The sequence below is a fragment of the Carcharodon carcharias genome, chromosome 21, assembly GCF_017639515.1.
Source record: "Carcharodon carcharias isolate sCarCar2 chromosome 21, sCarCar2.pri, whole genome shotgun sequence".
NCBI lineage: Eukaryota > Metazoa > Chordata > Chondrichthyes > Lamniformes > Lamnidae > Carcharodon > Carcharodon carcharias.
In genome coordinates, this window is record NC_054487.1 from 60,581,969 (window position 1) to 60,594,696 (window position 12,728).

General features: G+C 40.3%; 1 protein-coding gene across 1 annotated transcript in view; it reads right to left on the reverse strand.

The window, feature by feature from the left end:
• The window catches only part of LOC121293229 (twinfilin-1-like), a 39,701-nt gene extending 31,654 nt beyond the window's left edge, over positions 1–8,047 (reverse strand). The window contains exon 1 of the mRNA XM_041216081.1: positions 7,964–8,047. Within this exon, the coding sequence (XP_041072015.1) occupies positions 7,964–7,988 (25 nt within the window). The 5' untranslated portion in view covers positions 7,989–8,047. The remainder of the gene's footprint in view (positions 1–7,963) is intronic.
• Between the last annotated feature and the right edge of the window lie 4,681 nt (positions 8,048–12,728).

Genomic DNA, 12,728 nt, shown 5'->3' on the forward strand with positions numbered 1-12,728 from the left:
TATTTTATTTAGTTGTAGCTAACACACCACAGCAACACCGAATACTTGTTTCTGATGAAGGAGGTCCTAACTGCAGTCCTGTGGGAAAAGTGGACAGGGAGACAGGATATAACAAAAAGGAAAATACTACCGATGCTGGAAACCTGAAACAAGACAAAATACTGGAAACACTCAAGTCAGACAACATCTGTGCAGGGAACAGACAAGTTTAGCATTTCAGATTCTAATGAAGGATCCAAAATAAACATCACCTGGTCTGCTTTCTCTAAAGATGAGTTAGAAGGTGTATTTGCATTAATGTCATATCACATCCAAAGGACGACTTGATACTTGACAACCAATGGCTTACTTTTTGAAAAGCAGTCATTATTATTATGCAGGCAAACATGGGTGCCAATAAACAAATGGCCAGATAACCTATTTTTGGTGGGACTGGTTGAGAGAGATTTTTTGGCCAGGTCACTGTGATAACACCCAGTGCTTTGAAGTTTGCTGTAGGATCTCTCATATTCAGCTGAGCAGGCACTTACTGTCTCATCCAAAGAAAATGACATCTCTGACAATGCACACTCCCTCAAAGTAGTATCAGTCCAGACTAAGTGCTCACTGCAGTTTGAACCCACAGAGACTGAAGCATTACCAACTGAATCAAACAAATGCTGCCAAGAACCACAAGAAAATTAAACAATCTACATTCTTTGAAAACAGAACTGAGTTTTTATTTTTTTTAATGAAATATTTTAAAAGTATGATTGAATCTCCTATTCTGTTTTACTGCATGTTGCCAATAAGTCCAACAGCTACCATATTTTAGGGCCAATAATTTTAACAGTGCTGAGGTGTTACTGAACTGAGGTCTGGATTCATAGTCCCAATGTGAGATTTCTATTTTTATTTATTCACAGGCTGTGAGCATTGCTGGCTAGGCCCAAATTTATTGTTCATTCCTAATGGCCTTTGAAAAGGTACTGAGCCACACCCTTGAATGAAAGTCCATGTGGTGAAGGTACTCCCATAATGCAGTGTTAAGTTGGGATTTTGACCCAGTGATGATGAAGGAACAATGATGTATTTCCAAGTCAAGTGATTTGGAGGGGAACTTGCTGGAGGTGGTATTCCCTTGCATCTGCTGCCTTATCATTCTAGATGTTGGAGATCACAGGTTGGGCAGGGGAGGGTGGGGTTGGGGGGGAGAGGGGTGCTGCGGAGTGGCGAGATGCTGTGAGGGAGCCTTGGCGAGTTGCCGCTGTGCATCTTGTAATTAATGCACAATGTAGGTAGTGGAAAGGCTTTGGGGAGTCAGAAGGTGAGTTACATACCACAAAATACCCAGCCTCTGACCTGCTCGTGCAACCACAATATAGATGCAGCTGTGTTATGACACAGCCGATAGTAAATGCCAAGCTGCTCAAATCCCAGAGGGAAACTTGAAGCACCTGCCACAATGATATGCAATTTGTATGTATTTCGAGGTGCGGGCTTTGAATTCAGTATTAATAAGACCGCCAAGTCTTACTGATTTCTTACAAAACTAAATTAAACCTTTATTAATAGAAGAAATTATTTGAAGTACACACAGAGATCTACAAATTACTACTGTGATAACTTCTAAATCCCCTGTTTAATCTAACTCCCTGTTACACTTTCATTAAGGCAACAGTAAGACACTTAGATTTTAAAAGACCCAGGCAAAGAAACACAATGCCCTGCATAACTCAGTTCAAAGTGAGTTTTCTTAACTTCAGTTCTTTTTAGACAGCAGCTTGAGGCTTAGATGCTGGAGGCTTTTCAGATCTGGTTACATCTTAGAATGCCTGCCCTTAAAAACATCCTTCTCTCCTTTAAACCTGCTGAGTTTTTCCAGCATTTTCTGTTTTTGTTGTACAGCATCCATACTTAGGCTGATAATTGGTAAGTAATATTTGTGTCAAGGAAGTACCAGGCTATGTGCATCTCTAACAAGAGTGATATCTAACAACTTCCCTTTGTCATTGAATATCATTGTTCAATCCCCCAATTTGGCTGAACCAACTTGTCAGGAAGATATAATACTTTTGTATTGTTATTGGAGTTTATTGTAAATTAGAGTAACAGTGTGACTTAATGAATTAAAGGTAGCTGGTCTGAAGACTTTGATGCATCAGAAGATAAGCTAGGTTTGAAATGTTAAGTAAGTAAACATGGGGGAAGTTTTAGAATGTAGGGTGTAAAGGGAACATATGCATTTTTAAATAAACCACTCTAGTTTGAATTCAAAAGAGGGAGGTGAAATGTTTCACCTAGCCAGGAGAAGTTAAGAAACAGTGTGTTTATTTTTCCCAAAGATTACTGGTAAAATTGGTACTATGATAGTTTTTTTTATTATTAGGGAGGTAAAGTCCAAAGACATAGTGAAGTAATGGGAATTTGCATTCAAAGGGAAAAGCTCTGAAGGGTCATATGGACTCAAAACATCAACTCTGTTTCTCTCTCCACAGATGCTGTCAGACCTGCTGAGTTTTTCCAGCATTTTCTGTTTTTGTTTCAGAATTCCAGCATCTGCAGTATTTTGATTTTTTTAATGGATATTGTGCAAGTCTTTCCTGTATGCGGGCACTGCCAGTTTCATATCTGAGGAATTATGAATGAAACTGAATATTGTACAATCATTAGTGAACATCCCCACTTCTGACCTTACGATAGAGGTAAGGTCATTGATCAAGTAGTTGAAAAAGGTTAAGGGCATTGCACTAACAGCATCCTGCAATAAGCCCTGGAGCCGAAATGATTGGCCTCCAACAACACAACCATGTTCCTTTGTCCTAGGTATGACTCCAGCCAGTGAAGACTTTTCCCTTGTTTCCTATTGATTTAAATTTCACTTGGGCTCCTTAGTGACACACTCAGTCAAATGCTACCTTGATTTTAAGTGCAATCCTTTTCACCTCTCCCCTGGAATTTAGTTCATATCCATATTTGGACAAAGGCTGTAATGAGCTCTGGAGACATGGTTTTGTGGAAACCAAACTGAGCATTGGTGAGCAGGTGATTGTTAAGTAAGTGCCATTTGATAACATTGTCAATGGCACCTTTATCACTGATGGTAATTAAGAGTAAGCAGTTATTGGCCAGATTGAATTTGTCCTAGTTTTTGTGGACAGGACATACCTGGACAATTTTCTTTGTCAGGTAGATTCCAGTGTTGTAGTTGTACTTGAAAAGCTTGTCTTGCGTCATGACTGGTTCTGGAGAGCAGGCCCTCATCACTACATCTGAGTTGCTGTTGGGGCCTATAGGTTTTCCTGCATCCAGTATCTTCAACTGTTTCTTAATATCACATGGAGTGAATCAAACTGGCTGAACACTGGCATCTGTAATGAAGGGACCTCAACAGAAGGCTGAGATTGGTCATCTACTTAGCACTTCTGGCTGGAGATAGTTGTAAATGCTTTAGCCTTGTCCTTTGCACTCACATGCTGGGCTCCCTCTTCATTGAGGATGGAGATGTTTGCGTTGCTACCTTCTCCAGTTCGTTGTTTAATTATTCACCAACATTCACAACTGGATGTAGCAGGATTGCAGATTTTTGATCTGACCCATTGGCTTAGCTCTGTCTATTTGTAGCAAACATGTAGTCTTGTGTTATAGCTTCGCCAGGCTGGCAGCTCTGTTACATCTCATGCTTCTCCTGACATTCTATACTACACTCCTCATTGATCCAGGGTTCATTGTATGGATTGATGTTCATGGGATATGCCAGGCCATAAGGGCACTAATTGTGGTGGAATAAAATAATGTTGGTACTCATGGTCCTCAGCTACTAGATCTATATCCTTTAGTAGGGTATCCTCACTGTGAAGCTGGAACAGTAAATGATCGCTCCAACCAACATTGTCACAGACAGGTAAATTAGGAATGACAAGTTCAAGTAGCTTTTCCCTTTGTGTTGGTTATCTCATTACTTACTGCCAGCACAGTTTTGGCCAGCCTGCCACCGAGCCACTCTTGGTGAGGGCAGTGAAGTGTAATTCCAATTGCTATTCAACATGAAAGAATAATAATTCATCATTGAGGGAAGGCAGTAGATGGTAATCAGCAGGAGGTTTCCTTGCCCATTTTTGAACTGATACCACCAGACTTCATAGAGTCCACAGTCAATGCTGAGGACTCCCAGGGCCACTCTTTCCTGACCATATATCATTGTGCCACCACCTCTGGTGAGTCAGGACATACTCAGGAATGATAATGAAGGACTCTAGGCACATTGGATGAAAGGTAATGATTCTGTGATTGTGACGAAGTCAGGCTGTTGCTTTACTAATCTTTGGGACAGCTGTCCCAATTTCAGCACAAGTCTGCAGATGTCAGTGAGATGTTAGACAAGCATATCATGGAGAAGGGAATAGAGGGGGTTACGATGATAGACTTAGATGAGGACAAAGTGGGGGAGTCTTGAGTGGAGCATAAACACTAGCATGGACCAGTTGGGACAAATGCTCTGTTTCTTTGTTGCTCATCCTAAGTAATTCTGAGAGTCAACTAAGCAGGGTGTGCTTTCATTTTGGATGAATCAGCTGCGCAAAACAATGCTGAGGGGTGCATTTAATTTTATTATTATTGTAACATTTTGTAGTGGTATCATACAGCTGAGTGATTTGCTAAGTAATTTCAGAGGGCAGATAAAAGTCAACCACATGTGGGTCAGAAGTCACATAAGAGGCCAGACTGTGTAAAGGGCAACAGGTCTGACAAGGACATCAGTGAATCAGTTGGCTTTTGATGATGATCACATAGTCTTATGATCATCATTAATGATACTAGCTTTTTATCCTGTATTTATTTAATTAACCAAATTCAAATACTGTCGTAGTCTGATTTGAACTCTTGTATCCAGATTATTAGGAAGATCTCTGGTTTACTCATCCAGCAACATAACCATTATGCTATCACTACTTTATATTAACAAGTTTCAAGCAGTCTCAGATCCTATAATTTTTATCTTTTCAATTTCACTCTGGTTTCATATCTAAAAACCCATAAACATCTCTATTTCACCGGTGTAATACCAAAAGGAAGTCTATTTAAAGGATGTTATATGTCCAGCTAATTTTCCTTCTTTGCCCTTTCCTTTGTTTCCCTGTCACAATGAACCTTCCATTAGTTTACTGAATAGCTGAATCTCACGCAAATGTGGACACCAGATTTTGAATATTTGTTGAGATTAAGGTCCTTCTTGTGGTAGCTCAGCATATTATCATTATAAAACAAGGAAAGGTGGTGTAGCAAAAGAAACATCCTCTGGGGTAAAAGTGCAAGTCAATTGCCCCATTCTTGACTTAATCCCCATTGGACTGATATAAAGAAAGTAATAAGCTTATAATTTAAAAGTAATAATTTTCATGGTATATAACCAGGAATAGCTTTATACTAAAACATTCTGATGTCACATTCAGGCTTGGGAGATTCATAGTCCTACAAATGCAATCAGCTTTCGAAATATTATTCTATTATTAAAAACTAAGAGTTTTAGTGTGTATTATGTTTAAGTAGAACATTTTATTGTGCAACTGTGCAAGATATCTTAGAAATAGAAATCATTGCTATAGATTAAAACAGTTACACTGGGGACTACTGCTCTATAGATCAGGCTAGTCATACGGTTATGGTCAAGAAAATGAACTCTTCATTCACGTTTGTAACATAGTGATGTTAAACTAATTTGTTTAAAATGTTTATGTGGTGGAACACCCTCACCTAGAAGGTCCACTCCAAGCCACTCACCATCCTAACTTGAAAATGTATCACCGTTCCTTCACTGTCCCTGGGTCAAAATCCTGGAATCCACCCCCCCACCCCACTAACAGCACTGTAAGTGTACCTACACCCCATGGACTGCAGCGGTTCAAGAAGGCAGCTCACCACCACCTTTTCAAGGGCAATTAGGAATGGGCAATAAATGCTGGCATAACCAGCAATGCCACATCACATAAATTGAATAAAAAAGTGCAAAAATAGAAATAAACCAGTTTCTTCTTCATGCAGTCTAGTAAAATTATAGGAAAGGACACAAAGGTACACTTTGTAAGGTTGTCTGCCACCAGCACCATTTCACATGCTGCTAGTGCATGCTGGCACATGGGCAGTGTACTTACAAATTTTCCACATGCAAGGCTCTTGCAGCTGTGCAGGGCTTCATCAAATGTACTCTATATTCACCAAAGGGCTGGTTACAAGAAGTATATTAGTAGTATATTAAAACTATTGTTCCACGTAAGATTGCATCAGTTTCAATCACCATTCTGTAGTTGACTTTTACTTAATAATATAGCAATTTAGTCTGTCACAGGCTTGTGTACATTACAGCTGTGTAGGAAATGAAGCTTATCATTAACAACTGTAAGGGGTTCATGGACTTCTTTATTACTAAGATTATGCCAATCTTTTCAACTGCCTCTTGTTGTATCTCTGCCTTTCTCTAGCTTAAGAGGCCAGATACCCTCCCGCACATACCCTTGCCCTGGCCCTTGAAGACAAATTTTTTTCTAGTTTCTCTCATTTCACCTCATTCCCTCTCCAAGCTCCACTTGTGTAGGAAACGCATTTCCTGTCCCATGACCCTATTCCCACTACAGGACATATTGCTAACCAATCAACGTTTCTTCCTGGCACGGCAACTGACATTATATTGTGTCCTATTTCTCAGGTACCATTCTGATCCCTTTCAAAATTTCCATTATGACACCCCTTTTGCAAAACTAACACTCTCAATCCCTGTTCTTGTAAACTCTTGCCTCATCTCCTGCCTTCCCTTCCTTTCCGAAGTTCTTGAATATGTTATCCCCTCCCAGGGATGTGCTCATTTTTCCCAAAACTCCATGTTTGAATCTCGCCAATCAGTACTGGCTCTCTATCCCTAACATCTTAAATTTGCAACTTTGTGTTTTAATCTCATCAGGTCTTGCCTCTCCTCAACTTCTAACTCCTCCAGATCTTCAACCACCCAGAGCTCTGTTGCCCTGTCTATGGACTCTTATGCACCTCCCCTTTGTCCCATATTCTCCTTCTCTCATCTCTTCTAAATAAGTGCAACTATAAAAATGTTATACTGCTTTATCAATTTTAATATTCAAGGTTAGGATGATTGATGATACTCAGATCAATTGAAAATTATAATGATATTGAATGTTTATGATTTTATACTGTTGTTAAATAAAATACTTTTGCATAGAGTGAAGCTTATAAACATAAGAAACCATAAAAATGCCTTGATGTGTCAACAACTCCCTTATTGATGTATCATGCGGTTACCAGGATCATAAATGGAATTCATTTAGCAATTCTATGTGAAAAATAGTGCCTATTCTTACCCACTAAGACTTGTGCTGCAATTTAAAATAAATTTATTTTGGGGTTCTAGGCTACTGCAATTTTGGATTTTCACTTGATTAAGCTTACATTACAATGAATTTATATTCTACAGAGTAGTTAAAATGACCAGGTTACAGTCTAAAACATTTTTCAGCACTCCACATTCTCTCTTCACCTCGTAATAACTATTAATTGTCAAAGCATCACTGCAAGAGGTTCGACAACAATGCTGATGTTTTGCTATTTTGGAAGAATATCTTGCAGCGTTGTAATTTATACGGAAACTAAATGGTGCGTATTGTAATTAGCATGTTTCGCATATGCAGTCACGAAACATTTATATTTCCTATCTACAGGCATTGCCAAAGTCTGTAACGTGTCTTCATAACATATTGGTTTAATAAAAACCTACCACAAAGCACAACAGTGAATATTGATTTCAACGCTCCAAGTTCATCAGTAACTGTTTGAAAGCCACTTAAAAATTAGATTAACAGTATTCAGCAATGAGGGTGGCGGTGAGGAAGAAATTGAACAGATTTCTCCTTACTTTATGCACAACGAGTTTAAAGTTTCCAGCCACCTGAAGCAACAAGGTTGCATTTTGCCACAGTACCTGGAATGCCGGTTAGGTGGGACATTGTGTTCTGTTGTCGAGTATGCCTGGACCCACTGCAGTTCCTTTGACCCGTTCTATCGCCCTCCCTCGCTCCTGTTTGTACTCCGCCTCGGCACAGCCTCCGGATTGTCTGCACACAATCTGAACTGCAATGCTTGCACCATTCACGTCAGGGACACGCACTCCGTCACTTGACTCGGGGGCGAGCTGTGTGCACAGCGAGAAAGTGAACGCGGTGCGAGCTAAGAAGTCTGTTGGCAAAGTAACTTAGCAAGTTAAATTCGTCAAATTATTAATGTAAGTGTTTTTTGCAAGCAAAAGAAAAATTGTTGAAATAAAATTGCATTATATTTCACAATGTCTACATGGATACAATAGGAGGAGGAGTGTGATCTTGTAGCGGAGTTAGGTAGGAAAATAGCAATCAGACTTCATAAGTAGTAACTCCCAGTGTCACACGCAAGTGAGTGTAGAAATACGAGGATAGAGCAGATAAATGCGTGGCTGAAGAGGTGGTTCAGGAAAGAGGGTTTTAGATTGTTGGAACATTGGGACCAGATCTAGGGTCAATGGGGCCTGGACAGGTTGCACCTAAACAGAGCTGAGGCCAATTTCTTTGTGGTGCAATGTGCTCGTGCTATTGGGAAGGGGTGTGGGAACCAGGAGATAATACTGGAGACAAATATTAAGGTGCATTTGGGAGAGATGGATAGCACAAGTATTGGCTGGGTTAAGCATAAGAGAGAAATTAATTAAGTCTAAATTAGGTTACAGTGCACGTATGTGAATGCACAGACTGTGGTAAATAAAATTGGTGAATTGCAGATGCAGATAGCCACGTGGAAATATGATGTGACAAGAATAGAGACTTGGCTCAAAGGACAACACTGGGTATTAAATATTCTTGGATACTAGGTGTTCAGGAGAGATGGGAAAGGAGGAGGGATGGCAGTATTGATTAAGGAGAATATTGCAGTGCTGAAGAGAGAGAGAGAGGATGTCCCGGGTGGGTCAAGAAGCCAGGATTTTCCGTGCCCGTTGGCATGAGTGGACAATATGGCGAGAAGGCCAAAAATCAGTTTCAAAATATCATGAAACCAGTTTGCGATCATCCGCTCAGCCCATCGCTGTCAGACTGCGTTTCCCACCATTGGATGTCGGGAACCTCACTGTAATACATCAGCATATCGTCATAAGCCCAGCTCACCAGATTCATCTCCCCCCACCCCACCCTACACCCCCACTGGATCGTCCACCCACATTGGCAGGAAAAGATACCAACATGTTTCACAACAGCATCTAAAAGGAGTGCACTTGGTGGGCTGCACTTCACTCAGAACTTCAAGGTTTGTTTGCCTACTTTGCTTCGGTCAGCACTCTCAGTCATCAGCACCAGGCTCCACAGACAGTGCCACATCACTTTTAGGGGGTGCTCAGGGTACCTACCAGATCAGCCAGATGTGGGAGGCTTTTCAATGGCTGCTCGGCTAGGGCTTGCTTGGGGAAGGGGGAGGCATGGCTTCAGGCAAGGGAAGAGGCTGCAGGATGAGAGCTGTATTGGGGAAGGAGGGTATCCCAGGGTGTGTGTGAGGCATATGTTGTTCTGTGCAAGTGGCCTCAAGATGATGAGGCCAGATGTGAGTGTGAAAATGAGTGGTGATGTTCCGTGAGCTGGCAGTGAGTGTAATGCCAGTGAATGTTTGATGGGGCTTGAGGTGTGAGTTTAGAGTGATGAGATGGTTGTCATAACCTGGCTGCACGGATGAGATCATTCATCCTTTATCTGCATTGGATGGTCAACCTCTTCTGTGCAGTGTTTGCACTGATCACCACTGCCATCCCCTAGCAAGCCGGAGTGGTGATGTATCTGGCCCTCCTGTGGCCAGAGCGGGGGTAGACGACATCACAGTGGGCCTCCATGGCATCCAAAAGGCACTTGAGGACTGCAATCTTCTTGCCTTTCGAGGCCATGTCTTCTTTGCTGCAGTCTTGGGCTGGAAGCACTGCGCAATCGGAGCCTGCCAGCCATGGAAATGGCATGTATCCTGGGAATGCATAATTAATGCGGCAGGTTTGGGATGATACAGCGTGAAAAGCCACAATTGTGGCCGGTGGGGAAAAAATGCCATTTCTCCCACCCACTACCAGACTTAGTGCAAATCCGGGATAATTCCACCCAGAATCTATCTGGCTAGAGCTAAGGAACAAAAAAACTGGAATTATTGCTCGGGGCATCTATGGGCCACCAAGAAGTGGAAAAGATGTAGAGGAACAAATCTACAAGGAAATTACAGAAAAGTGCAAGAATTAGAGAGTAGTTATAATGGGGAACTTTATCATTCAAATATAGACTGGGATGGTAGTGGTGTAAAGAGTAGAGAGGGGTGTCAGGAAGGTATAATAATTTTCATAATGTTATTGGAATGTATTGTAAATTAGAGTAATAGTGTGGTTTGTGTCTATGCTGTGTGTGGGACTTAATTGAATTAAAGGCAGCTAGTCTGAAGGCTTTAATGTATCAGAAGATGAGCTAGGTTTGAAATGTTAAGTAGGTAAATATGGAGAGAGTTTTACAATGTGAGGTGTGAAGGGATCATTTGCATTTTTAAATAAATCAGACTATCTTGAATTCAAAAGAGGGGGTTAAATGTTACACCTAGCCAGGAAAAGTTAAGAAAAAGTGTGTTTATTTTTCCCAAAGATTACTGGTAAAATTGGTACAATGATAGATTTTTTTATTATTAGAGAGGTAAAGTCCAAAGGCATAGTCAAATAATGGGTATTTGCATTCGAAGAGGAAAATTTGTATAAAGGAGAGAAGGCTGTGTACAAGGGAAGGCATTTTAAGATCTAACAAGTGTGAAAGCCTCCAGTATCTAAGCCTCAAGCTGCTGTCTACAAAGAACTAAAGCTGAGGAAAACTGACTTTGAATTCAACTGTAAAGGGTATTGTGTCTTACTTTGCCTGGGTCTTTTAAAATCTTTGTGTCTTACTGTTGCCTTAATGGAGGTGTAACTGGGAGTTAGATTAACTAGGGGAAGTAAGAGTTATCATAGCAGTAATTTTTAAACCTATGTATGTGTTTAAAATCATTTTAATAATAAAAATTTATTTTTGTAAGAAATCTATAAGACTCAATGGTCTTATTACTACAGAATTCAAAGCCCACATCTCGAGAGACATACAAATTGCGAGTAGTTGCGGCAGCTGCTTCAAGTTTCCCTCTGGGATTTGAGCAGTTTGGCATTTATCATCTGTCTGTCATAACAGAATTGATGGCTTTTTGTGGGATGTTCCTTGATTGGTTTGGAGTTGGTGAACCTTAAGGTTATGAGTACAAGAAGCACTTTGATTTCAGGAGTTGGTGTGAGTTTTTTTTAAGTGCTGAGACTGCAATATGATTTTGGCAGTTGCTAAGACTTGTCTGAGTTGAAATTATGACATTGGCTGGGTTACAAAAGGTAAATAATGTTAAGTTAATGGAATTGGCAGGTAAGTTACAATTGTGATTATCTGCAGGGGTTAGGAAATCAGACATAACTGAAGGTATAGCTCAGCATTTGAAATTGGAAGGAATACCTGAGAGACCAAGTTCTCCAAGGGGTTGTTCATTGGAATGGGCTCAAATTAAGCTGCAAATGAAAAACTTGAGCTAGAGGCAGTAGAAAAGAAAAAGAAAGAGCAGAAAGAGAAAAATAAAGGGCAGAAAATGAAAAAGAAAGAGATGTTTAAATTTGTATAAGCTCTTCCAAAGTTTGAGGAAAGAGATGGTTGAAGCATTCTTTATTTCATTTGAGAAGATAGCTACACAAATGAAATAGCCACAGGAAAACTTGACATTGTTATTATTACAATCCAGGTTGGTGGGTAGAGCACATAAGGTTTATGCTTCACTGTCAGAAGAAATGTCAGTGAACTGTGATGTGGTAAAAAAAAAAGGCTATTTTGAGTGCATATGAGTTGGTTCCTGAGGCATACAGGCAGAAATTTAGGAATATGAGAAAACAGCCTGGGCAAAATTATGTTGAGTTTGAGAGTAAAACAAAGTAATTTTCACCGGTGCAAATGGGCATTAAAGATAGAAACAACATATGCAGCTCTTAGAGAAGTAATTCTTTTGGAAGAATTTAAAGATCCAATTCCTTCAGTAGTGAGAACTCACGTGGGGGAATAGAGGATTGAAACAGTAAGACAAGCAGCAGAGATAGCTGATGATTATGAATTAGTTCATAGAGCCAAACCTTTTTTCTGTCACCCTTTTAAATCAGAGAAGGATCGAAAGTGGGAAGATGAAAGGAAGGTGGGTAGTCAGGGAAGAGAAGGGGTGGGTGGAAATTCCTAGGAAGTTTTTTTCTCAGAATAAAAAGGAAGGTGCTGAGGGTAGAGGTGACACTCGAAAATTGAGGTGTTCTCATTGTAATAAAGTCAGTGTGTTGGAAATTACAGGGAAATCTGTTGGGATTATTGGGATGCAGAAAAGTACTGGAAGTAAAATTACTGTGAGTTCCGAGGTTCAGGCACAGGAAAAATCAGTGGTTTGTGTTCAGATAATATGGGAAGAATTAGTGATAGGTAAAGAAGTGAGAATATGTTCACAATTTACCCAAGAGAAATGTTTAAAGATTTTGTATGTGAAGGGAAACTCCTTCCATGTGTACAGGGTGGAATTTTAAACACAGGGGGCTAGTCAATCCTTAATGTTGTGGGATAGTGACATTTGTTGTTCAGAGGGAGTATTGCAGGAACAGGTGATAATAAGTG